The 25,620-nt window shown below is 42.3% G+C and overlaps 1 protein-coding gene across 1 annotated transcript in view; it reads left to right on the forward strand.

The window, feature by feature from the left end:
• LOC148521827 (vasoactive intestinal polypeptide receptor 1-like) overlaps positions 1–25,620 on the forward strand; it is a 233,734-nt gene that overhangs the window by 74,073 nt on the left and 134,041 nt on the right. Inside the window, exon 4 of the mRNA XM_088474760.1 lies at positions 9,756–9,856. Coding sequence (XP_088330886.1) covers positions 9,756–9,856 — 101 coding nt within the window. The remainder of the gene's footprint in view (positions 1–9,755; positions 9,857–25,620) is intronic.

Consider the following 25,620-nt stretch of genomic DNA (forward strand, 5'->3'; position numbering starts at 1 on the left):
TTCTTTTTTTTTCTGTCTTTGTGAATTGTGTGGGCTGTAGCAGCACTTGCATCCTCAAAGCAGCAGCGACAAGCGTGCGTCTGTCTGTTAAAGGGTGGTGTAACCCTCAAAGTGCGCTCCACAAACAATAAAAATATTCTTCTTTTTTTTTCTGTCTTTGTGAATTGTGTGGGCTGTAGCCGCACCTGCATCCTTAAAGCAGCAGCGACAAGCATGCGTCTGTCTGTTAAAGGATTACATCGGTGACAACATCCAAGTAGGCATGTCAGACAGTTCGTACCTGTACTGGCAGGAAAAAGAAGCAATTTGGAGGTCCCTGTACAAACTGGCTCTATTTTACCTGAGTTGCCCCCCCTCCAGTGTGTACTCCAAAAGAGTGTTTAGTGCAGCCGGGAACCTTGTCAGCGAAAGGCGTAGGAGGTTGCTTCCACAAAATGTGGAGAAGATGATGTTCATAAAATGAATTATCAACTCTTCCAGGGAGACCAGCCTCCTGAATGTACAGAGGGACCTGTGGTTGTGGATTCCAGCGGGGACGAATTAATACTCTGTGAGGATGAGGATGTACACAACACTGAAGAGGGTGAGGAATCGGTGGATGAGGAGGATGAGGATGACATCTTGCCTCCGTAGAGCCAGTTTGTGCAGGGACAGATTAATTGCCAGCTTGTTTTGTGGGGGCCCAAACGAACCAATCATATCAGCCACAGTCGTGTGGCAGACCCTGGCGCTGAAATGTTTGGTTTGTTAAAGTGTTCATGTCCTGTTTATACAACATAAGGGTGGGTGGGAGGGCCCAAGGACAATTCCATCTTGCACCTCTTTTTTTTCTTTGAATTATGTACTGTTTGGGGCCTAGTTTTTCAAACAGCCATCCTGTCTGCCACTGCAGTGTCACTCCTAGATGGACCACGTGTTTGTGCCGCCCACTCGTATCTCTTAGCATAGTCATCCAGCTAACTCGGTGCAACCTTTTGGATATAAAAACACTATTGTGAGGTGTGAGGTGTTCAGAATAGACTGGAAATGAGTGGAAATTAAGGTTATTGAGGTTAATAATAGCATAGGAGCAGAAAAACACACAAATTCTGTGATTTTAGCTGTTTTTATGCTTTTTTTCAAAAAAATACAGATCCAAAACACAAAACCCAGAACCCAAAACACGGAAGGGTGGTTTTGGCAAAACCAATCCAGATCCAAAACACGAAGAAAGATCCAGATCCAAAACCAAAACACAAAACACGAAAAGTGGCCGGTGCACACCCCTAGTCTAATGTGTACCCACCTTGATTCATGTGTAAGTGGAAGAGAAGCCTGTTTCTGACGTGTCTCTTTTACCTAGCAAGAGGCTGGTGCAAGTGTTTATACTAATGATGATGATTGTGTGGGTCTGCGTAAAATCAATGGGTGGCATGGTTTTCCATTTGTACATGCACAATCCCCAGCATTAGATAAATGAATACTCACATTAGCATAAGGTAGTGAATCAAGTTAATGGATGCTGCCCTCAGCTACAGCCACTTTGTGTATCATTCTGAATCAGTCCCTTTGTGTGACCTGAATCCTCTTAACCCAAGTAATATATTTGAAACTACATATGACAACAAAGGTGCATGTGACCTATCCTAATGCACTATGCATAGTGGGCAATCCAACATGATTGCAATTAGACACCATTTTATATGTGGGTTAGTTATGGTAATCTAATTAGCATAACATATGTTGCAATTGAGGAGAATCTAGCTGATATACAGATAAACGTACTTATAGTATGTCTCCTGTTTTAAATGTTTTCTTACATAAAAGAGAAATAAAATGTATTAAAATGTATTATATGTCATTGCATATCATGTTATGTTTTGCTTGACACTCATATGAAAAAGTTTATTATTATTATTGTGTAAGCAGAGACAAGGGAGTTGTTAGGAAGGGAGAGTGCTCTGCGCTGTTTCCCATTTCTCTGTTCAGTAATGGAATAGCACTGACCTCAATAGCACTGACCTCATCAGGGTGAACTCTGGACCCAGTGTGCTATTGCATCTGCACTCTTCTCCTCCACAGTGAGAAGAGTGTGTTATGATGCTGCACCTCTACCATTAACTGCATTAACCCTGCATGTACCTTATATACATTGCACAAACTATCTATTTGCATTTTCTGCTGTGTTTTACCCTACATTTCCTTGGTAGTTAATAAACCAATCTACTGGTTAAGACATCTCCCTGTGGACTGCTGACACAATCCAATACTAATACATATTCCTTGTTCTACCATGTACAGTAGTTTGGACTAAACCGCATTTGGTTTAGGGCAGTGTTAATATATTAGAATCTCCTAAAACCATCCAAGACAAAAAGTGTACAGTAACCACAAATGTATTTGCCCTTAGTAAATTTGTTGTGGTATCTTTCCTGCCCATTCATAAATCCATACTCACCATGAAGAGTGCCCCATTATCAGTAAATCTTCAAATAGTACTAAATCATATTAAGCCTGATGCTCAGTTTAACACATGCCTGTTGGAGCATATTTCTTAATTGAGTTGTGCACTCAACTCCAGTCCTCAAGTAATACCAACAGGTCATGTTTTCTGGACTTCTTTAATCATTCACTGGAGAGTTTATCTATTTTACTGAGTCAGTAATTATCTGACGTGCTTCCACAGACAGAAATCCTCAAAACATGACCTGTTAGGAAAACTTGAGCATTGAGGTTGAGAACCACTGATGTGCAACTTAAAATATGTGTAGCTTATACATCTCCTAAAAGGTATAACTTGAAGATACACGTAAACTGAAATCGTATACATCTATTAGAAATGGTTGACTTACATTTCCATGCTCACAATGCACTGTACTTAAATATGACATAAGAGGAGATCTTGTTTGTTTTTAAGCTAGGTATACAGGGATTGGCTTCATTTTATGTCTATCGTAAGATTTTAAGGTAATTCAGATTTACTGTAGGACTCTAGTTTATAATAGGGTTATATAATGGTTAGGATTAGATCATGAAGTTTAATTCAATATTTCTTATTTTATGTTTTTCCCAGCATCTAAGTAAAGAAATTCACTTAAATAAGAGATTCTGCTCTTTGTAACAAAGGTGTTGATAAAGAAACATTTATAGTAACTAGGGGTGTGCACCGGCCACTTTTCGTGTTTTGTGTTTTGGTTTTGGATCTGGATCTTTCTTCGTGTTTTGGATCTGGATTGGTTTTGCCAAAACCACCCTTCCATGTTTTGGGTTCTGGGTTTTGTGTTTTGGATCTGTATTTTTTTGAAAAAAAGCATAAAAACAGCTAAAATCACAGAATTTGTAGATTTTTCTGCTCCTATGCTATTATTAACCTCAATAACCTTAATTTCCACTAATTTCCAGTCTATTCTGAACACCTCACACCTCACAATAGTGTTTTTATGTCCAAAAGGTTGCACCGAGGTAGCTGGATGACTATGCTAAGCGACACGAGTGGGCGGCACAAACACGTGACCCATCTAGGCGTGATACTGCAGTGGCAGACAGGATGGCAGTTTGAAAAACTAGGCCCCAAACTGTACATAATGCAAAGAAAAAAAAGAGGTGCAAGATGGAATTGTCCTTGGGCTCTCCCACCCACCCTTATGTTGTATAAACAGGACATGAACACTTTAACAAACCAATCATTTCAGCGCCAGGGTCTGCCACACAACTGTGGCTGAAATGATTGGTTCGTTTGGGCCCCCACAAAACAAGCTGGCAATTAATGTGTCCCTGCACAAACTGGCTCTACGGAGGCAAGATGTCATCCTCATCCTCCTCATCCACCGATTCCTCACCCTCTTCAGTGTGTACATCCTCATCCTCACAAAGTATTAACTCGTCCCCACTTGAATCCACCACCACAGGTCCCTCTGTACGTTCTGGAGGCTGGTCTCCCTGGAAGAGCTGATAATTCATTTTGATGAACATCATCTTCTCCACATTCTGTGGAAGCAACCTCCTACGCTTTTCGCTGACAAGGTTCCCGGCTGCACTAAACACTCTTTCGGAGTACACACTGGAGGGGGGCAACTCAGGTAAAATAGAGCCAGTTTGTACAAGGGCCTCCAAATTGCCTCTTTTTCCTGCCAGTACAGGTATGGACTGTCTGACATGCCTACTTGGATGCTGTCACCGATGTAATCCTCCACCATTCTGTCAATGGTGACAGTATCATATGCAGTGACAGTAGACATGTCAGAAATTGTTGCCAGGTCCTTCAGTCTGGACCAGATGTCCAAACTTGGTCCTGCCTGCCCTGCATCACCGCCAGCGGGTTGCTTAGGATACCTACGTTTTTTCCTGGCAGCCCCAGTTGCGGGAGAAAATGAAGAAGGAGCTGTTGACGTGTCACGTTCCGCTTCAGCTGGCAGTGTGTTCACCAGCAGGTCTTTGCACCTCTGCAGGCTTGTGTCGGCCGGAAAGAGAGACACCACATAGGCTTTAAACCTAGGATCAAGCACGGTGGCCAAAATGTAGTGGTCTGATTTCAACAGATTGACCACCCTGGAATCCTGGCAAAGCGAATGAAGGGCTTCATCCACAAGTCCCATATGCCGAGCGGAATTGCTCCGTCTTATCTCCTCCTTCACTTTCTCCAGCTGCTTCTGCAAAAGCCTGATGAGGGGAATGACCTGACTCCAGCTGGCAGTGTCTGAACTGACTTCACGTGTGGCAAGTTCGAAGGGCTGGAGAACCTTGCACAACACGGAAATCATTCTCCACTGCGCTTGAGTCAGGTGCATACCCCCTCCTTTGCCTATGTCATAGGTGGATGTATAGGCTTGAATGGCCTTTTGCTGCTCCTCCATCCTCTGAAGCATATAGAGGGTTGAGTTCCACCACGTCACAACCTCTTGCTTCAGGTGATGGCGGGGCAGGTTCAAGAGTGTTCGCTGGCGCTCCAGTCTTCGGTACGCAGTCGCTGAATGGCGAAAGTGGCCTGAAATTTTTCGGGCCACCCAAAGCGTCTCCTGCACGCCCCTGTCGCTTTTCAGAAAATTCTGCACCACCAAGTTTATTGTGTGAGCAAAACATGGGACGTGCTGGAATTTGCCCAGATGTAATGCCCGCACAATATTGGTGGCGTTGTCAGATATCACAAATCCCCAGGAGAGTCTAAGTGGGGTAAGCCACTGGGCGATGATTTCCCTCAGTTTCTCTAAGAGGTTGTCGGCGGTGTGCCTATTACTGAAACTGGTGATACACAGCGTAGCCTGCCTTGGAACGAGCTGGCATTTCTGAGATGCTGCGACTAGTGACGCTGCTGCTGTTGCTGCGTAAGGTGATACATCTACCCAGTGGGCTGTCACAGTCATATAGTCCTTAGTCTGCCCTGTTCCACTTGTCCACATGTCCGTGGTTAAGTGGACATTGGGTACAATGGCATTTTTCAGGACACTGAGGACACTTTTTCTGACGTTTCTGTACAGTCTCGGTATCGCCTGCCTAGTGAAGTGGAATCTAGACGGGATTTGGAACCGGGAACACACTACCTCCAGCAATTGCTGCACTAATGGCGGATACTGGACGCACGTCTAACACCAACATAGCAGTCAAGGCCTGTGTTATACGTTTTGCTTCAGGATGACTGCTGTCGTACTTCATCCTCCTCGCTAAGGACTGTTGGAGGGTCAATTGTTTAGTAAAAGTAGTGGTGTTCCTACTTCCTCTCTGGGATGATGAATGACTCCCAGCAGCAGCAACAGCAGCAGCGGCAGCAGGAGGCGTGCAATGCAGGATCCTCCGGAGGAATCCGGGATAGGAGAGTCAGTCATGCCAGTGACATGGCCTGCAGGACTACTTCCGATCCTGACTAAGGAGGAAATTGACGAGGAGGGAGTTGACGGTGTGGTTTGCAGGCGCTTGGATACAACAGGACAACGGGATTTAGGTGTCCCTGGACTGCTTACGGTCTTAGCCAAAGTTTCTAAACTTGACAGTAACTTATTATGAACGCGCTGCAGGTGCCGTATAAGGGAGGATGTTCCTAGGTGGTTAACGTCCCTACCCCTACTTATTCCACCTTTACATAAGGTACATATGGCAAGACAGTTGTTGTCCGGATTTGGATGGAAATATTGCCAGACCAAAGAGGTGGAATGTTTGGTCTTCTGCCCAGGCATGACCGTGATGGGCTTTTTCATCCCACGGACAACAACTGTCTCCCCTGGAGCCTGATTTAAACAAACCACATCACCATCAGAATCCTCCTCGCCAACTTCCTCCTCAGCGCCAGCTACACCAGTATCCTCATCCTGTTGTACTTCAACAGTGACATCTTCAATTTGCATATCAGCAAGTGGACTGTGGGTGCTCCTTTCAGCACTTGCAGGGGGCGTGCAAATGGTGGAAAGAGCCACCTCTTCCCGTCCAGTGCTGGGAAGGTCAGGCATCGCAACCACCACCACACTTGGGGATTTGTGATATCTTCTTAGAAAGCACAGTTCTTCGATGTGCTTTTGCCAGCTTAACTCTTTTGATTTTTTTAGTGGGAGGAGGGCTTCCATCGTCATGTGAAGCTGAACCACTAGTCATGAACATACTAGGGATCGACCTTAGCCGTTCCTTGCCACTCCGTGTCGTAAATGGCATATTGGCAAGTTTACGTTTCTCTTCAGCTGATTTAAATGTTTTTTTCAAGGTCATTTTCCTGAACTTTGTCATTTGGGATTGTATTTGCCCTCTATTATGACATTGGGCATCGGCCTTGGCAGACGACGTTGATGGCATGTTATCGTCTATGTCATGACTAGTGGCAGCAGCTTCAGCACTAGGAGGAAGTGGTTCTTGATCTTTCTCTATTTTATTTTTATCGGAGAAAGTTTGGTCCTCCATTTATGTTATATCGATTTGATATATACGTGCGGCTAAACACAGAAATTTTTTTTTAATTTTTGCTGGAGAGTAGTGCACTTTGTGGGTTACACCAGCCTTTAAGAAATGAGCCAGCCGGCTCTTTACTTATGGGACACAGGCGCACGCCTGGCGCTGCTCCTTTGTTGATGCACGTGCGGCTACTGCGCACACAATTCACAAACACAGAAAATATTTTTTTTTTTGGTTTGGACTGGAGTCTACTTTGGGGGTTACAGCACCCTTTAATGGTCAAGCCAGCCGGCCCTTTACTTATGACACAGGTGCACGCTTGGCACTACTTTGTTGATGCACGTGCGGCTACTGCGCACACAATTCACAAACACAGAAAATAATTTTTTTTTTGGTTTGGACTGGAGTGTACTTTGGGGGTTACAGCACCCTTTAACGGTCAAGCCAGCCGGCCCTTTACTTATGACACAGGCGCACGCTTGGCACTACTTTGTTGATGCACGTGCGGCTACTGCGCACACAATTCACAAACACAGAAAATAATTTTTTTTTTGGTTTGGACTGGAGTGTACTTTGGGGGTTACAGCACCCTTTAATGGTCAAGCCAGCCGGCCCTTTACTTATGACACAGGCGCACGCTTGGCACTACTTTGTTGATGCACGTGCGGCTACTGTGCACACAATTCACAAACACAGAAAATATTTTTTTTTTTGGTTTGGACTGGAGTGTACTTTGGGGGTTACAGCACCCTTTAACGGTCAAGCCAGCCGGCCCTTTACTTATGACACAGGCGCACGCTTGGCACTACTTTGTTGATGCACGTGCGGCTACTGCGCACACAATTCACAAACACAGAAAATAATTTTTTTTTTGGTTTGGACTGGAGTGTACTTTGGGGGTTACAGCACCCTTTAACGGTCAAGCGAGCCGGCCCTTTACTTATGACACAGGCGCACGCTTGGCACTACTTTGTTGATGCACGTGCGGCTACTGCGCACACAATTCACAAACACACAAAAAATATTATTTTTTTAGCACTTGGGGGGAGCACCCCTGATGGACAGAGCACCCCCTGGACAACACTACAGCACCCCTTTAGGACTGGGACACTGCACAGGACTTTGGAGTGGACTCAGCCCCTATGGAGAACTGACTGCACAACACAGTCCAGCCAGCCCCTATGGACTTTGAAGTAGTGGACACAGCCCCTATTAACAACAGCAGCACAGCACAACACAGCCAGCCCCTATGGACTTTGAAGTAGTGGACAACAGCAGCAAAGCGCAGCACAGCACAGCACAACACTACTCTGCACTACACTACACTACACTACACAGCCCAGCCAGCCCTAACTCCCACTCTCCCTCTTCACTGTCCACAGCCGAGTGAGAAAATGGCGCCGACGCAGGTACCTTATATAGGATCCAAAACCCGCGAGACCCGGAAGGCGGGATGATGACGTTTTGCCTCGATTTCAGATCCGAGTCAGGCGGGAAAAGTCGAGCCTGACTCGGATCGGACTCGGATCGGGGGGGCTCGGGGGGGTTCGGATTTCAGAAATCCAAACCCGCTCACCCCTAATAGTAACCTATTCCATGAATGCTCTTTTAGTAGGTATTGCTGTGTATTCTGTTCTGCTGTGTCCAAGACAAATACCACCTTTTTCTCCTTAGCTGATCTGTTTTCCATGAACAATTACAGTCCGGTGCATAAATATTGGGACATTGACAGAATTTTCATATTTTGGCCTCTATTCACCACCACAATGGCTTTGAGATGAAACAAACAAGATTTGCTTTAACTGCAGACTTTCAGATTTAATTTGAGGGTAATTACATCCAAATCAGGTGAACAGTGTAGGAATTACAACGGTTTCTATATGTGCCTCCCACTTTTTAAGGGGCTAAAAGTAATGGGACTAACAACTCAAAAGCTATTTCATGGACAAATGTGGGCTATTCCCTTGTTATTTCATTATCAATTAAGCAGGTAAAAGATCTGGAGTTGATTCTAGGTGTGACATTTGCATTTGGAATCAGTTGCTGTCGACTCTCAATATGAGATCCAAAGAGCTGTCATTATCAGTGAAGCAAGCCATCATTAGGCTGAAAAATCAAAACAAACCCATCAGAGAGATAGCAAAAACATTAGGGTGTGGCCAAATCAACTATTTGGAACATTCTTAAAAAGAAAGAACGCACCGGAGAGCTCAGCAACACCAAAAGACCCGGAAGACCACGGAAAACAACTGTGGTGGATGACAGAAGAATTATTTCCCTGTGGAAAGTGGAATGTTATGCAATGGCCAAGTCAATTCCCTGACCTGAATCTGACTGAGCATGCATTTCACTTGATGAAGACAAAACTGAAGGGAAAATGTCCCAAGAACAAGCAGGAACTGAAGACATTTGCAGTAGAGGCCTGGCAGAGCATCACCAGGGATGAAACACAGCGTCTTGTGATGTCTATGCGTTCCAGACTTCAGGCTGCAATTGCCTGCAAAGGATTTGCAACAAAGTATTAAAAAGTGAAAGTTTGATTTAGGATTGTTTAGTTTGTCCCATTACTTTTGGCCCCTTAAAAAGTGGGAGGCACATATAGAAACCGTTGTAATTCCTACACCGTTCACCTGATTTGGATGTAATTACCCTCAAATTCAATCTGAAAGTCTGCAGTTAAAGCACTTCTTGTTTGTTTCATTTCAAAGCCATTGTGGTGGTGAATAGAGGCCAAAATATGAAAATTCTGTCAATGTCCCAATATTTATGGACCTGACTGTACATGCAATTATCAATGTGTTAATATAGAATTTTGAGCTGAATTTATTTCTGTATGTAAATACTAACCTACAAAGTAACCTATATATACTAACCTACAAAGTAACCTGCACAATTTCTTTCCACAGTTGCTATCAGCAGAAATTGCACAGAAGATGGATGGAGCTCTCACTCCCCACCGTATATGAAGGCCTGCTTCTTAAACAGTAGCAATGAGATGGAAAACAAGGCAAGTGAAGAGGTTAATGATTGCCTTTCACATATAGAATGGTGGAGGATGCTAGTGAATTATTTAAATGGGTCTACAAGCAATACATTAAATACAGGTACAGGAAATGTGACTGATGTGCCCTCAGGGCAGTGGGTGGGTCATGTAGCCCAGAACTCTATTAACCCCAGGGTGTTGGAAACCATTGTATACTTTCCATGTTATACAGGATCTTTGGGCATTGCAGGAGGCTAAAGGGAGAGGTGGGACTAGTGCAGGAAACAGCAGCACAGAAACAATGATTGCTAATTGTCCATCTACAGTAGTTAGGGGAAAGAGCACAGTCAGTGCCTGTCTGACCTGTGAGCCTATCTTCAACCAGTGTCCTTTAAGTGTGTCTGTCTATCCTGCAAACCTGTCTTTAGGCACTTTCAGTGTGTCTGTCACTCAGCCCTGCTTGTGTTTCTGTTTGTCCTGTCAGTGATCCTGGTTTATAAAGCGACAGCTTTGACCCAAAATTGAAAACAAAATTAATACTATGTAGAAATCCTGGCATGTTTTGCACATGTTATCAGTGCCATTTTGAATTTTGATGTCAAACCTGCTGAGAAGTAACAGCATCTAAAAGCCTTTGCTTCATAACTATACCCCTGTGTTCTAGTCCTGTATTACCCCTTTTACACCGATCTAAAAATTGAAGGTTGATGCACGAGAATGCGCATCAGCCTCGGATTTTTGTAGGTATAAATGGATCAACCCGGGTCCAGTGACCTGGGGATCTGACCCGGCTGGCTTGCAGGGTTTTGCACGGGTTGTTCCCATGTCACACTGCAGTGTAAAAATAGCGCAACCCGGGTCATCGTGGCATCATCTACAAACGTCCACTGCCGGGCCGACCAGAATGGAGAAATGCACCCCACCCGCTATCCCTGCCTCCAGACCGCTGCGGAGTAAGGTAAGGGGGTCGTGGGAGGGGAGGAAGGGTAAGAAGCACTGCTCACCTGCTCCGGAGAGCCAAGTCAGTGCTGACCCAGCTCTGGTGTGAACCCTGCTGACTGGGGCATAGCCCGGCTAGGCGCCACGGTGTGGTCCGGGTTGGTTGGAAATGTGGGCCTGATTCAGAGCCGCACACAAAAGCGTGCCCTCGCTCTGAATCAGGGAGGCCGCATGTTTATTTAAATCCGGCCTCCAGGCAGCTCGCATAGCTGTGGGTGACCACCCACAGCTTTTGCGAGCGGCCAGGTGATGGTCATGATGGTCGCGACCATCGGGTTTGCGACAAGACCCTTGTGGTAGGGTCTCGTTCCCGCAAGCCCCAGTGAGCTTCTCGCTCTAATAGAGCCGGAAAGCTCACCACTGACATCACTCGTGATGTCAGTGGGGCCGCCCCCAAATGGAAGGTGTTCCTTCAAAAACGCCTCCGTTTGGCAAGCCACACCCCCGACCCGCCCACAAAATGGGGCAAGTTGTCGATCAACATCGACAGGCACCCCTTTTGGATGCGAGCACCGGAGCGAGTGATTTCCCGCTCGCTCCGGGGCTCACACACGCCGCACGTGTGCACTGCCTAACAATCCACCCACTTGCGAGTGCATAGCGCTTGTGGGCGGGTCTGAATCATGCCCTGTATTCCAAATCCAGGGTCAGACCAAGGACTTTGGTGTAAAAGGGGTATAAGTTTACAGTATGTGTTCTAAGGGTGCCTACACAGTAGTCGATTTTTTGCATGTTTTGGCTGATTCCAACACCTCAAAATGACAAAACGTGCAAATCCTGTAGTATCCACGAACGATAACGATCCCGATGCACGGTCCCGCGGGTCGTTTGTCATATTCCCAGATCTTACCTACATGCAGTAATATCTGACAATCTCGTTACCAATGCACTGGAAATTTTTAAGGACGCACGATAGGTCGTTGGTTGGATTGCACAGTTTAAAGCCCAATATCGTATGACGACATCACATGGTTTGCGAGTCATCTAGTGTGTAGGCACCTTTAGTGCTAAAACACATTGGATAACCATGAAAACATAAAATAATAGTATTTTAGTCACAGACCAGTCAGCAGCATCAAGGCAGCAAGAACTACTGTCTCGGGGTGATTCTGCAAAGATTGCAATTGCAAAGATGCTGCATTCAGCTTTGCAAATTCGTCCTTGCTATTATGCAAATGTGGCAGGAGGTGTATTATACCCCCTGCTGCACTTGTGATCCCAGCACTGCGACGGAGGTTGCAGGCTGTGATCACCATCGCGACCATTGGTGGTTGCAATGATGGACGGCGCTGGGCCACCAGCCAGCTGAGTAAGCCTTAGCTTATTCAGGCTGGCTGGCTTACGAGGCCAGGACACTGTTCCTTGCTTTGCTACTCCAAAAAATGGGGCGGACATGCCCCTGTTTCCGGGAACGCCGGCCGACCCTTTCCCCGCACTGCCCCTTAAATGTCTCTGCCTTCCAATCAGGCAGAGGCACAGAAGGAGCTGCATGCAACTATGCAGGACCCATTCTGCACACTCGCATAATGGGTACTGCGTATGCGCAGATTCCCGATAATTAAGAATCTGTGATCAGCAATGCACTTGCGTACACTGCTGAATCGGCCCCTTTATGCTGAATATTTCTTGCTGCAGACTTACTGCATTCCTGAAAGTACCTGGTGGGTACAGATAACGGCACTGCAGGTAAAATTTTATTTTATAGTGTGAAAAAAACATCTTACCCTTTTAAATATACTATTAATCCATAAATACTTATTCTCCCGGAAGATAAGGGAGACTCACGATTTTTTCAGGTAGTCCCTGGACCCACGGAAGAGTGGGTAGATCTCCCACATTTCTCCCTTTTCCTGGGTAAGGGGGCAGGATGATATAATCCTTTTTTGGGGGGAGAGGGTGTTATTTCATTATATTTTCCCAGTATTAACAATATCAATACTTTATGTTTGTCTCACTAATTGACCAAAAAGTGTGACCAATTGTGCTGCATGCAATACTTTTAGGAGTAGAGTTATCAAATCTTGGAGCGAGGTAAAGGTGAGATGTTGTCCATAGCAACCATTCATCTTCTACTGTAGCTGTCATTTTTTTAGCACAGCCTGTAAAATTACAGAAGCTGATTAGTTGGTACTCTCCATTTTATCTCTCTCTAAGATTTGATAAATCTCCGATTTAGTTCTCTTACCACCCGGAGCCATTGACTATTTTTAGCAAACAATTTTTTGTATTAATTATATTTATGTCTGCAGTAGGTATACTTTCCCTCTCTAAATTTAAAAAATAATTACAATGTAAATATAAATGCCATTTTATGTATCAAGCATTTACTTTTTTTAAATATGTTCTTATTTCCATTTAATTAGTTAATGTTTCTTTTCTTAGGGGGCATATTTATAAAAAAATTCTGCTAAAATAATGTGAAAACAGTTTTTTTCACACCATTTTCACATTATTTTAGTATCACATAATTGTATGAAATGGCTTTTGGAAGAGTTTTCATTAAAAATAATGTGAAAACTTTTTTTCACACCATTTTCACATTATTTTAGTATCACAAAAATGTATACAATGGCTGTTGGAGGAGTTTTAATTAAAACAATAATTACAATGTAAATATAAATGCCATTTTATGTATGAAGCATTTTATGTCATATACTTTTTTAAATTCTGATACTGTGCTCTTATTTCCATTTAATTGGTTAATGTTTCTTTTCCTATGGTCATATTTATCAATTTTTTTTCTACTAAAATAATGTGTTTTTTTCACACAATTTTCACATTATTTTAGTATCACATAAACATATGAAATGGCTTTTGGAGGAGTTTTTGTACCTTACCCATTCATCACAGCAGAGCAGGAGGAACTAGATAAAATAAAGAAAGGAATTATATATCCTTTTGCCTAGCACCATTACTTAAACCAAATGTTAACGTGTCTGATGTAGAGCATAATTTACTGCTCCATCTTTTGAAAAAGCTAAATATCTGAGAAGGAACACTGCCTGCTCAAGCTCCTAACAGACTCATCAATTCAATGAACATGCACCTCATATCACTCTGAACAGCCAGGGCCACCAAGACATTGCCTGGGCCCACTTAGTAGCAGAGAATAATTGCCAAGACTTAAAGGCTATTTGAAAGAAGCTGCACACCACTAGGTGGGCATGTCCACACCATTTTTGGGACAGCCAGACAAGTTTTGGAGCTTGTACTCTATACCCAACCCACCGCCCCTTCCCTTCTTATTCTTGGCACCCCTTGCAGTAGCTTCTTGCACCTATTTCCTTTATGAGATAACATCTAGATCAATACAAACAAAAAAAAAGAAATCTCTAAGAGAAACTTGAAAACATTTATTAATTCTTTTTTTAAGACATCAACTTCCTGGTGGCTTGTATAACATATATTCTTCATTGGAATACAAGTTTAAAAATCCACCAATGCATTGTCACCCCAGTGAGCTCTGGCTCCAGTCCTGATTTCCCCATCTGCTTGGCCCCTCTGCTCCGGTCCCGCTCTCCCCTTCCCTATAGACATGATAGCTTCCAAGTCCTTGCTAGTCCAGGGCTGGTACTGCAGGGAGGAAGAGACAGTTCTACACACTGGGTAGACCGGCCATGAATTAGGAGGAGATGGCCAGTGGCTTCTATTTGGAAGCTGTGTCTGCTAATCTCACACATGACTGTCAGTCTCAGGTGGTGGAAACTCTTACCCCTGGAACTGCCAGTCCAGAGTGTGATTAGCACTATTATGACTATTACTATAATTACCAGACTATGCAGCCCTAGAAGCTTTTATTGTGGCTGCACATGCACAAAAGTTGAGTGACATGAGCAATTAGGGAGAATTATTTCAAGGTATGCTGACAAAAAACTATATTTAACCAAATTATACTCAATTAAATATCAATTATATTGTTAGAAATACATTATAATTTTTTTTATAATAGTGGCTTAATATTCGTCAGCACCTAAGCCTCAGCTTTATTTTTTGAACACTATAAAAGACTTAATTATATTAAACCTATAATATTAGTAAGGAAAATTAGTTTAGAACAAAAACACTATTAGTAAATGTACTGTATTTATAACAATACAATTAATATTTAATTGAGTCTGACGCGTGAAATTTTTCCACCAGTGGTACCTGTTGTACTGTATATCATATTGGTATAGTGAACTCATAACTACCCTGTCCGTGGAACACAAATACACTGGGCCTGATTCTGTGACAGAGGTAATGCTGATACTGTACTTGTGCAAATAATTGATGTTTTTCAACTGCGCATGCGTCTAAAAGTCACACTCATGCGTCCGACAGTATATACGCACAGAGGCACAGTAGCAATAAAGATGCACGGTCTCAATAATGTTGAATTAAAAGAGTGTTATTTTAATTATTATACCTCTATGCTATAGCTTAAGGTGATTTAAAGTTGATTATCTGCATATTGTGTATCCTGTGCAGCTAGCAGTAGCTAGGAAATTGCAGCCCCACTTAAGTCTAAAGATAGGAGCCGCCACTGCCCCTGGGACATGTCTATGACGCACATTCATAACTCTTCAGATCATACCGTGGTGAAATCTGCTTTTCCCATAGGCGGCCAGAGGAAACCTGAACATAGACAATTTCCGACTGTGACCTGATAATCTCACTCAGCACATGTGAGACCTGCATACAGATTTAAGAATCCTTATATTGCCAGAAGGTTGTGTGATACAAATGTCAAAAAGCCATTGTACTACTCTAGGGAAACAACCTGTTAATCTCCAGTAAAGTAGTTGAATTCTTTGCTTTCTTTTGAGGTCTTGAGGTTGGTTCGTATTTGTATACCTGTAGACTTTATGCTAATGAAAACACTAATGAAAACAAGCCTACAGAATACCTCTCTCCGCTAGTTGTCCAAAACACACATAGTTCATTTATTATTTTTGGGTAACATTTTTGACACTTTATTGTTTTCCAACATGAAAGCGAGGTGGTCTGAATAATTTTATACTTTCATTTGTCATTTTCCCAAAATTCATAAGCAAACTTATTTAATGATAGCGCTTAAACTCATTGGAAATGTTTTCTTTTAGGGAAGACTGTCTCTTTAATGGTCAAATACATACAATAAATAGAATGTGTCAAGACACAAAAATCCCTTGTGCAGCCACCTATAAAATTAGGACTACTGAATCCCACTAAAAACAGAACTAAAATAAAAATACAGATACAGGTTGAGTCTCCCATATCCAAAATGCTTGGGACCAGGGTTATTTTGGATAATGGAATATTCTGTATTTTGGAATATTTGCATACTATAAAGACATTTCTTGGATATGGGACCCAAAACTAAACACAGAATGCATTTATGTTCTATATACACCTTATACACACAGCCTGCAGGTCATTTTATACAATATTTTTAAAATTTTGAGCATCAAAAAAAGTTTGTGTACATACATGAAATTCATTTATGTTTCATATACACCTTATACACACAGCCTGAAGGTTATTGTATACTGTATTTTAATGATTTTGTGCTTTAAAAAAAGCTTGTGTACATTGAACCATCAGAAAGCAAAGGTTTCACATTATCAGTCATACAAAAAATATTCCGTAATTCGTAATATTCCGTATTGCTCAGTTTGGTTCCAGAAAAATATTCACCAATAGAGTACTGGAAAAGTCCATGATTCTGTGGTCTTCTTACAGGACCACATTCAGAGTCGTACGACCAATGACCGCAAAATCCGATCGTACGGCAGGGCGATCGTAAACAAAGTGACGCCCATTCATTAGCACTGCACCTCCTCTAGATACAGAATGATCTGAACGAACGAACGAGTCAATCGTAGTCAGGCGCTGTCAGTCGCTGTATTCTAATTATGTTCTGCTGGTTGCGGCCATATGTGCTGTTTTTATGGTCACATGTCATGTTTACATGGACTATCGATCGGCTTGTTATTAGCTTGTTGTCAATTATCTAATTAAGTGTTTAACTCTTGCTGTTCTTTAAAACAAGTTTTTTATCATGTGTCAATAAACTTTATTGTTCATTTCATGGTTGTTTTCTCCGTTGTTTTATTTTCACACAATTTTCAAAACAAAGTAAGGTTTATTAACTGTGAATGTACATTTGCTAATTGTGTTAACTTTATAAATGCATGTGCATTTTGCGTTAGGATTATTTGCACTCTTATGTTTGCAATTGCACACTGCGTGTTGTAGCCAATCAAATGTGACCTTATTTTTCAGGACACATGATTAAAGGATTGGCCAATAGTGTTTTTTTTGAGGAAAGTGTAAATATTTTAGCCAATCATATTTTTTGCACCCCATGTATATTTCATGTTTTCTGTAAAATCGGCCATTGCCATCATGAGAGCCGCAGCCTTTACCAGGAGAGAATTGCTTATCCTGGTAAACATACTGGACAGGCGGATTATGTCCACAGAGCCGCCCATTTCTAAACGCATAAAGCGGGCGGCCTATGCGGAGGTGAGGCGAGCCCTCCGATCAGCAGGTTATAGGAGCAATATTGCCCAGTTAGAGAGGCGCTGGTCGGACCTGCGCCGCCGGTCACCTGCGCTCCTCATGAATTTGCGGGCCAAATACGCAGACGTAAGTATGCGTTTGTTTAAAAGTAATAGTTAGTGGACTGTTAAAAATGTATGTTCCTTTGCCAATTATTTTAGTCAATGTTAAAAATCCCTCCTGTATGTTGTCCCTATTATCCAGAATGTGTAAAGTGTACTTGTATTGTGTAGCCGAAATTCTAAAATAATTTTATTTTGGGATTTTATGTTTACATTTTAGAAGCACAGCGGAGACAGAGAAGGGCACGCAGAAGGCAAAGATATGCTGGTGGAAACCAGCAGCCCTCACCTGCATCTCCTCAACCCAGCCCTCCCACCCCACCACCATACTCCCCCAGTAACCCTCCCTCTTCCAATCCTCCCCAAGTCTTCCTCCCTCCCCTGCCCACTCACCCCAAATGTCTCAAATCTCCCCTCCCTGTGATCTTTCCTGCTCCATTTCCCCTTCAACCATTCCCCCCACTCCCGAATATTCTCCCTCACCCGAAGGATCTCCGGCACCATCTGTTGCTGTGTCAGAACACTCTGAGGGTATGTTTTTTTTTTTTTTAATTTTTTTTTGGGGGTGTTTTTTTATCCATGTATTTGTACAAATTTCTGACCTTTTTTTGTTGGTTTAAAAATTTGCTGTATGGTGTTCAACATCATTGTGCGGTAATGCTGTTTTTCAGAATTACGACCTTATGTTTAGTGGCTGGCCGTTTTTTTTATTGGGGACCACAGAAATATAGGTTTAGTGGTTTTTAAAAAATGTTTTGGAGTTTTAGGAAATAATGATTACATTTGGATTAGTATTTTACAATGTAAAAAAATATGTCACCAAACTTGGCAAGGTGCTAGGAACCAGACTACCCTTGTTGATGTTATGTACACTGTGTTTAAAATGTACTAATGTACTTAGGCAAAGTGATGTTTTCCATAGCAAACAAACACATTCTATTTTTGGGTTAACAACAACATTCTAGAAGTGAATACGTGCATTGTATTTTAAGGATATGGCCATCATGACTTAAGAATACACCTCCCATTATTTGTAACATCATCATAGTGGATTTTGGCTTATGCCACATAGTTAGGGTTTTAAATTAGTTTAACAACATAAAAGTAGAAACCTATTAATAATATTGTTTGTCTGATACTTTCAAACACACCGAAACATCAGTGTGTTTAAACACTTTTTGGTACATTGAATAATGTGTAATGTTCAAATGTTTCTAATTTAATGAAGTATTTAATCCTCAAAATTTTTTAATTTTCCACAGATCTAACCCACATCCTGAGGGAAATTCAGGAGGACCTGAGAGAGACCTCGGGCTATTTAAGGCAGGCCTACTGCTGCCTACAAAGATTAGTGGGGCGTTTGGAGGATGTGTAGTTTGTTTGTTTTCAATTTTTTACATTTTTAAGACACTTTAAAAAAAAAAATAAAGTTTTTGTATTTCAAACATTTGTCCTCTTTTTTGCCACACATTAAAGGGTGTAATTCTGCATGTTATAAAATTTTGGACCAAAGGTGGGTGCCTTTCCATAGTGTAAGGACTGAAAAAATGTATTAGTAAACCTTAAGAACATTTGCAGTAATGTTGTATATTTTTTAATTATGGGTTGGCATACATTATCCACCTCAAAATGGCTTTCAATTTTTTCAAACAAACAAAAAACAACATTTGTATTTCATTTAAAACATTTATTAAATAACAAACATGTTGCCAACAGGCTTTTACTGGTAAAAAAAATGTCATAACAGATTCACACATAAGAAATGTCCTCATGGTTTGGCCAAATAAAACATCTGGCTTAGTCAAACATAAACAACTATAGTAAAAAACACACAGATTTTTGATTGGGAAACATAGAAATTACTAAAACAAAAGGCAAATTAATTAAACATGTTGGGGGATATCCATGCAAAATGTGTTAGTTGTCTAAAAACATACTGGGTATTTCCAATGGGTTCTATTTTTTTTGCAGGTTTTGGAAAGTGTTATGATTTGGTTGGTAGGAAAAGAAAACAAAAGAAAAAGGTACACATTAAAATATATTTGGTAAAAAATAGTTTAATTTAAAAAAAATTTAAATATGCCTACCTAAAAAAACATGAAACAACATCATCGTGTCTGCCCCCCCCCGACAGCATCACAACACCTTCCTCCGGGGGCCAATCCTCTGGCAAGGCCTCCTCTGGCTGCATGGGTGCTCGACTCCTTATTGCAATGTTGTGTAATATCCCACACAGGACCACAATGCAAGAAACCATATCCGGCGAGTACATGAGTGCACCACCAGAGCGATGGAGACACCAGAACCGGCCCTTTAAAAGGCCGATACAGCGCTCCACCACCTGCCTGGTGGCAGTAAACATGGCATTATAGTGAATTTGGGGCCCTGGTGTGGGAGTCAAATAAGGAGTCAGCAGCCAGGGCGTGCAAGGATATCCACTATCACCTGATGGAAATGGGACACCAAAAGATACATATCTTTACCATGAGAACCTGTTTACACTATTTCTAGAAATACATACTGGATTTTTACCTACCAAGAATCCACGCATCACCAGCTTGCAGTGTGCTTAATTTTGGCCAAATCCCTGAATGCTGGATCACGTACGCATCATGGCGGCAGCCTGGGAATTTTGAATTCAGGGAGAGGATCTGGAGGGAGGCATCACATAGCACAATTACATTTAGGGAATGGTAATGTTTTTGGTTCCTATATATTTGTTCCCTGCATGCAGTGGGCTGAAGTGCTATGTGAGTGCCATCCACTACCCCTATGACATGTGGAAATCCTGCAATTTCAAAAAACTTCTGCTTTACCACATCAAGGGATTTCGTATCTAAAGGCATACTAATAAAATGTGCTAGATGATTGAATAATGCATCTAGCATACGCCTCAGGATCCATGAAAATGAGGGCTGGGAGAGGCCACCCACCAGCCCCACAGTGGTTTGGAAGGACCCTGAGGTGCAGAAATGTAACACCACCAACAACTGTGTAAGTGGTGAGATTGCTGTAGGAATGTTAATCTGACTTTCTAGATTATTCTTTATTATTGAAAGAGTGTCCAGGATAATATTTGGAGGCAGGCAATAAGTGGTTACAACCACATCATCAGGCATTCCAAAAAGGGTGACACATGTACTATATATCTTGGCCCATGCACGCCTCCTATGCCTATGCCCAGGAGGAGGCTGAGGAAGGTTGGTGGGGGTCAACATGGCCACTATTAGCTATCCAACATCGCTCTGTAAAGTTAAATTTATATTTTTAATTGGTTCTACAGAGTGTTTTTTGATTAGTTGTGCAAAAATACTTAGCTTTATAATAATGGTGCCATCTTCGGAAATCACTACATGTGTATTTGTTGTATGTTTTTAAAATTAGAGGTAATAAAAAAAAAATTTGATTTTTTGAGGTCAAACCAATATTACTACTTTTAGTGTTAAAACCATGCTTAATTTTTAAAATCACCAATATGAATTGTTGTAAAATGTACAATTTTACATTTAAAAAATAGATCAATAAACAATATTCCAAGTCAAATTTTATCAAAAATTTAAAACAAAAATAAATAAATAAGTGTAGGTTTGAATAAATATACACTTACCTGATTCAAGTCCAAAATGTAGTGTTAAACACCTTTAATAAATATTTTAAAAAATATAAAAATTAGTATAAAAAAATTCAATTTTTTTATGATTGTTGATCCCAAAAAAACCAAAATCAAAATGGAGTAGGCTGGCACACTTACTTGATTCTTCTAATAACGTTGGATTTTGGAAGAAGACAAAAGCCCGGCCAACCAAACCAAACAAGTAACCGGCTCAAGCACAACAATTAACGAGGTTTGATAAAAGTCCGAACCAATCAAATTTGTCAATCAAAAACCACCACCAAAAACAAAACACAAAAAATTTAAATAAAAAAGGAACACAAAAGCCAACACCACAAAAAAATTTAAAATACAAAAAAACAAACACCAAAAAGAAAGGAACACAAAAATGAACCACCAAAAAGAAATGAACACAATAAAACAAACACCAAAAAGAAAGGAACACAAAAAAAACCAAACCCCCCCAAAAAACTAAATAACCCCCCCCCAAAAAAAGTACTATCAAACACCACCTGCACCACCAAACACTCCAACTACAACCCACAAGTAAGGGAACATTTGGCTTTGCATTAAATAAAGAAACCAAACCCCAATTATTGAAACATGCAGAAAAGGTGTGCATTTGTAGTTAGGGAAATAAGGATGCACGGGTAACTAATCCAGGGATGCGCTCACATCTAGCACAACCCACGCAGTGATTACGGAATGCAGGAAAGGTGTGCATTTGTAGTTAGGGAAATAAGGATGCACGGGTAACCTATCCAGGGACGCGCTCACATCTAGCACAACGCACGCAGTGATTACGGAATGCAGGAAAGGTGTGCATTTGTAGTTAGGGAAATAAGGATGCACGGGTAACCTATCCAGGGATGCGCTCACATCTAGCACAACCCACGCAGTGATTACGGAATGCAGGAAAGGTGTGCATTTGTAGTTAGGGAAATAAGGAAGCACGGGTAACCTATCCAGGGATGCGCTCACATCTAGCACAACCCATGCAGTGATTACGGAATGCAGGAAAGGTGTGCATTTGTAGTTAGGGAAATAAGGATGCACAGGTAACCTATCCAGGGATGCGCTCACATCTAGCACAACCCACACAGTGATTACGGAATGCAGGAAAGGTGTGCATTTGTAGTTAGGGAAATAAGGATGCACGGGTGACCAATCCAGGGATGCGATCACATCTATAAAAAAGTCTGCACAAGCAGTATTCTTCATGCTCTCTCACAGGTTAGCAGAATGTCAACCGAGGAGCATGGTGAGCAGAGGCCAACTGAGCCAGGTAAGTGCAAATCACATTTTTTACACAACACAAGAACTGGTCATATTTCCCTAAAAAAAAATTTTTTTTTACTATTTTAAAAATTGTTGTAGGTGCTGGGAATCAAAGTCCACCAGTAGAGGAGGAGGAGGTGGGCCCAAGCAGGCCAAGGCCAAGAAACCCTCCATTTTCACAGATCGAGCTTGAGACATTGGTGACCATGACAATGGAGAACCTAGACAATGCACCCAGAAATATGGGGGCTGGAGCCAAAGACAGGGTTTGGGAGGAGATATCCAGGGCTGTTAATAGTGTGGGGACAACCTACAGAACACACAAAGTCATAAAAAACGGTAAGAAAATTATATTGTGAGTGTACTGAAGTCCAAAGCTTCATCTTATTTAAAAAAAACTAACACTTTAAATTTCAAAAATAACATTGACAGCTGGACAGATTTCAAGTACCAACTGAAGAGGAAGCTAGGGAGTAGGGTGGACCATGCTGCGGGGACAGGTGGTGGTCCCATCCTGAGGAGCTGGCCTTGACAAGGTTGGAGACGTTGGCTCAGGGATGTGTGACAGAAGAGGAGATAGTCGGCGTGTCCACTACGTACACTGACATGGCCGACTTCAACGCTCCACATGTGGAAGAAGGTAATTTAATTTTGTTAGACAAAAAGTATAAAGCTGAAACGTCTATGTTTTTTTTGGGGGGAAAAACAAATAACATTTTTTTTTTATATTCCAGACTCAGAGGAGGTAGTGCCAGCTCCTGAGGTCAGGTCTGGGTCCAGCACAGATGGAGACTCTGCAGGGGAGGATCCAAGTACTCCATCTGGGGACCCTGTGGAGTCTACTCCAGGGCAACCATCAGACCGAGCAGTGCCTCTCCTCACCAGGTTGGTCTCCCAAACCCAGGAGAACACATGTGTTCTTCTGAGGATGGAGACCACTCTGGTGAGGGTGGTGGTGGCCCTGGAGACCATTGCTGGGGCCCTAGATCGTTTGGCCAATACCCAGGAGCAGGCCAACCCCCCTGCCATGATGGAGCGAGACTCCCTTCCTCCCAGGACCACCACCTCTGGCAGCCCAACAGCCACCCCCGCAAGTATGGAAAGTCCTATGCCTAGGCCAGAGGAAATCCCATCTACCTCTGGCCAGGCCAGTCGGCGTGTTACACGCCAGTCGGCTGTCTGTAGCTTACCTCTTCCTCCGAGCCGGCCCAAACAATGCAAGTAGCCCTGGATATCTCCGCCCTCACATGTTGTCCAGTCCCCATATTTCTTGTCACCAATGTCTCAAGCTCTTTTATCTTTTTTAACAAAAAATGTATGGGTTTTTTTTTAACATTATTTTAATTATATACAAATGTTGCCGAAATAATTATTATTTACATTGTGATGAAATGCAAATTTAAAAAAAATTAAATTTTTTCGTACGCATACGATGTTTGCGGTCCTCAGTCCTTTGGATCCTCCAAATGATCACAGTGTGATTTATTCTACACACACCATAAGTGATGGAATGAGTGTGACTCATTCTGTCCATGCGTAGGTTATGGAAATATGTTTCTGAAATGAAAGACCAAACAGGACTTCTGTACCAGCCACTGAACATGCTCAGGAGAACAGTATATGAAGATTTACATCACTTATGGTATTTGGAGAAGAGATCAGACCGCGAACGTTTGGAGAATCTGAAGGACTATAAGAGGACCAGAGAATCCTGGATTTTTCCAGTAACCTATTGGTGAATATTATTTTGGAACTTAACTGATCACCATATATCTGAATATCTAGCTTTATCTGATAGCCAAAAGAGATCAATTATATAGTGGTGCTAGAGCTGATTCTCAGTCAAAGTAAAATATAATAATGGAGACTGCATAGTTACAATCATGACATTAGTTCAGTATAGTGCAGCCTATATATTACTATCTTCATCTACATCTCAAAGGAAAATGTATTTGGAAATTTTATAAGTTTTAGACAGCAGTTCCCATAGTAACTTAAAATATTTAATTTTATTTATACTCCCTCATCTACACAGGGAAAATATAGTCCCCAGCCTCCCCTTTGGCCCATCATTTAAAACTCTAGCTCTTACTGCAACCCTCTGGTTCTGCGTATGCACGCTGTGCACAAGGGCAAAATAGCTATTGTGATCGGGACTGTGATTGCAGTGACTACGCAGACCCATTACAGAGTGATTGACAGGAAGTGCCATTTGTGGGTGGTGACGGGGGTGGTTGGGCAGACGCAGGCGTACCAGTGTGTTTCAATGCCGTTACAGGGGCGTGCATAATTAAGCCCCTGCAATGGCATATGCAGCCTGAGTTCTACATACCGACAGGAAGTTTAGCAGTTTGTGAGTGAGGTCTGACCTGCCTTAATTGTGCGTGAGGCTCCATGGGACTCATTGGTACCAAAGTTTTCACAGACTTGCAAGGTATTATGGATGTAAAGGAAAGAAGGTGTCTTTATTTTGTGCTGCGGTGGCATTGCGATCACAGTCATTTTCATAATTTCGCAGCAGAACTGCGTACATGCTTGCTGCCGCAATCGCATCAGCAATCCTTCCTGAATCAGGCCCTGTATACCCACTATACCTGACCACACTCCCCCTAGTCCTCATTACATGCCCCTTACATACCTAGGTAACCTCACCACATGTGCCTTACATGACTATCAGGCTACTGCCCATATGCCAAAATAGTCACAATAATCATCATTACCTATTGTGTCCAAATAGTTTGATTCTTCACATTCACTAATGTTGTTATTGCATACACAAGCACAGTAGAGGAAATTGTTGATTTGGGAAAAAAAAGTTGCAAATGGCTGCATGCACCACAGAGCCCCACATGCCCCTTACATGTCATCAGACCTCTCACATGCCAGCAGACCTTCCCACATTCCAGCACACCTATTTGCATGTCCCTTTCATGCCCTGAATCCTGTCTCTAATATGTCTGTATATAAGACCACCCTACATGCTCCTCCCATGCTATGATGATCAGATCCCCAACATGATATCAGAACCCCTCATGCCATCAGACCCCCTTACATGATTCTTAATTTTTTTTTATTTGACACTTCCACATGCCAGCAGACTTCCCCGACATGTCCATTGGGACTCCCACACATGCCAATGAGACCTATTTTCCAAGTGGAGCCCATCAGAAAGCTTCTCTGCACAGGCTCCAGCAGTGCCAATCTGCCCTTACATGCATTCTCTCCCCAGCCACCAGTGATGTGGAATGACCATGCTCCTGTTCCCAAGTGCCCAGCAAGGAGACAGTTACAGTACAAAGAGGCGAATGTCATAA

Source organism: Taudactylus pleione, unplaced genomic scaffold, assembly GCF_031769625.1.
Source record: "Taudactylus pleione unplaced genomic scaffold, aTauple2 ptg000155l, whole genome shotgun sequence".
In the NCBI taxonomy this organism is placed as follows: domain Eukaryota; kingdom Metazoa; phylum Chordata; class Amphibia; order Anura; family Myobatrachidae; genus Taudactylus; species Taudactylus pleione.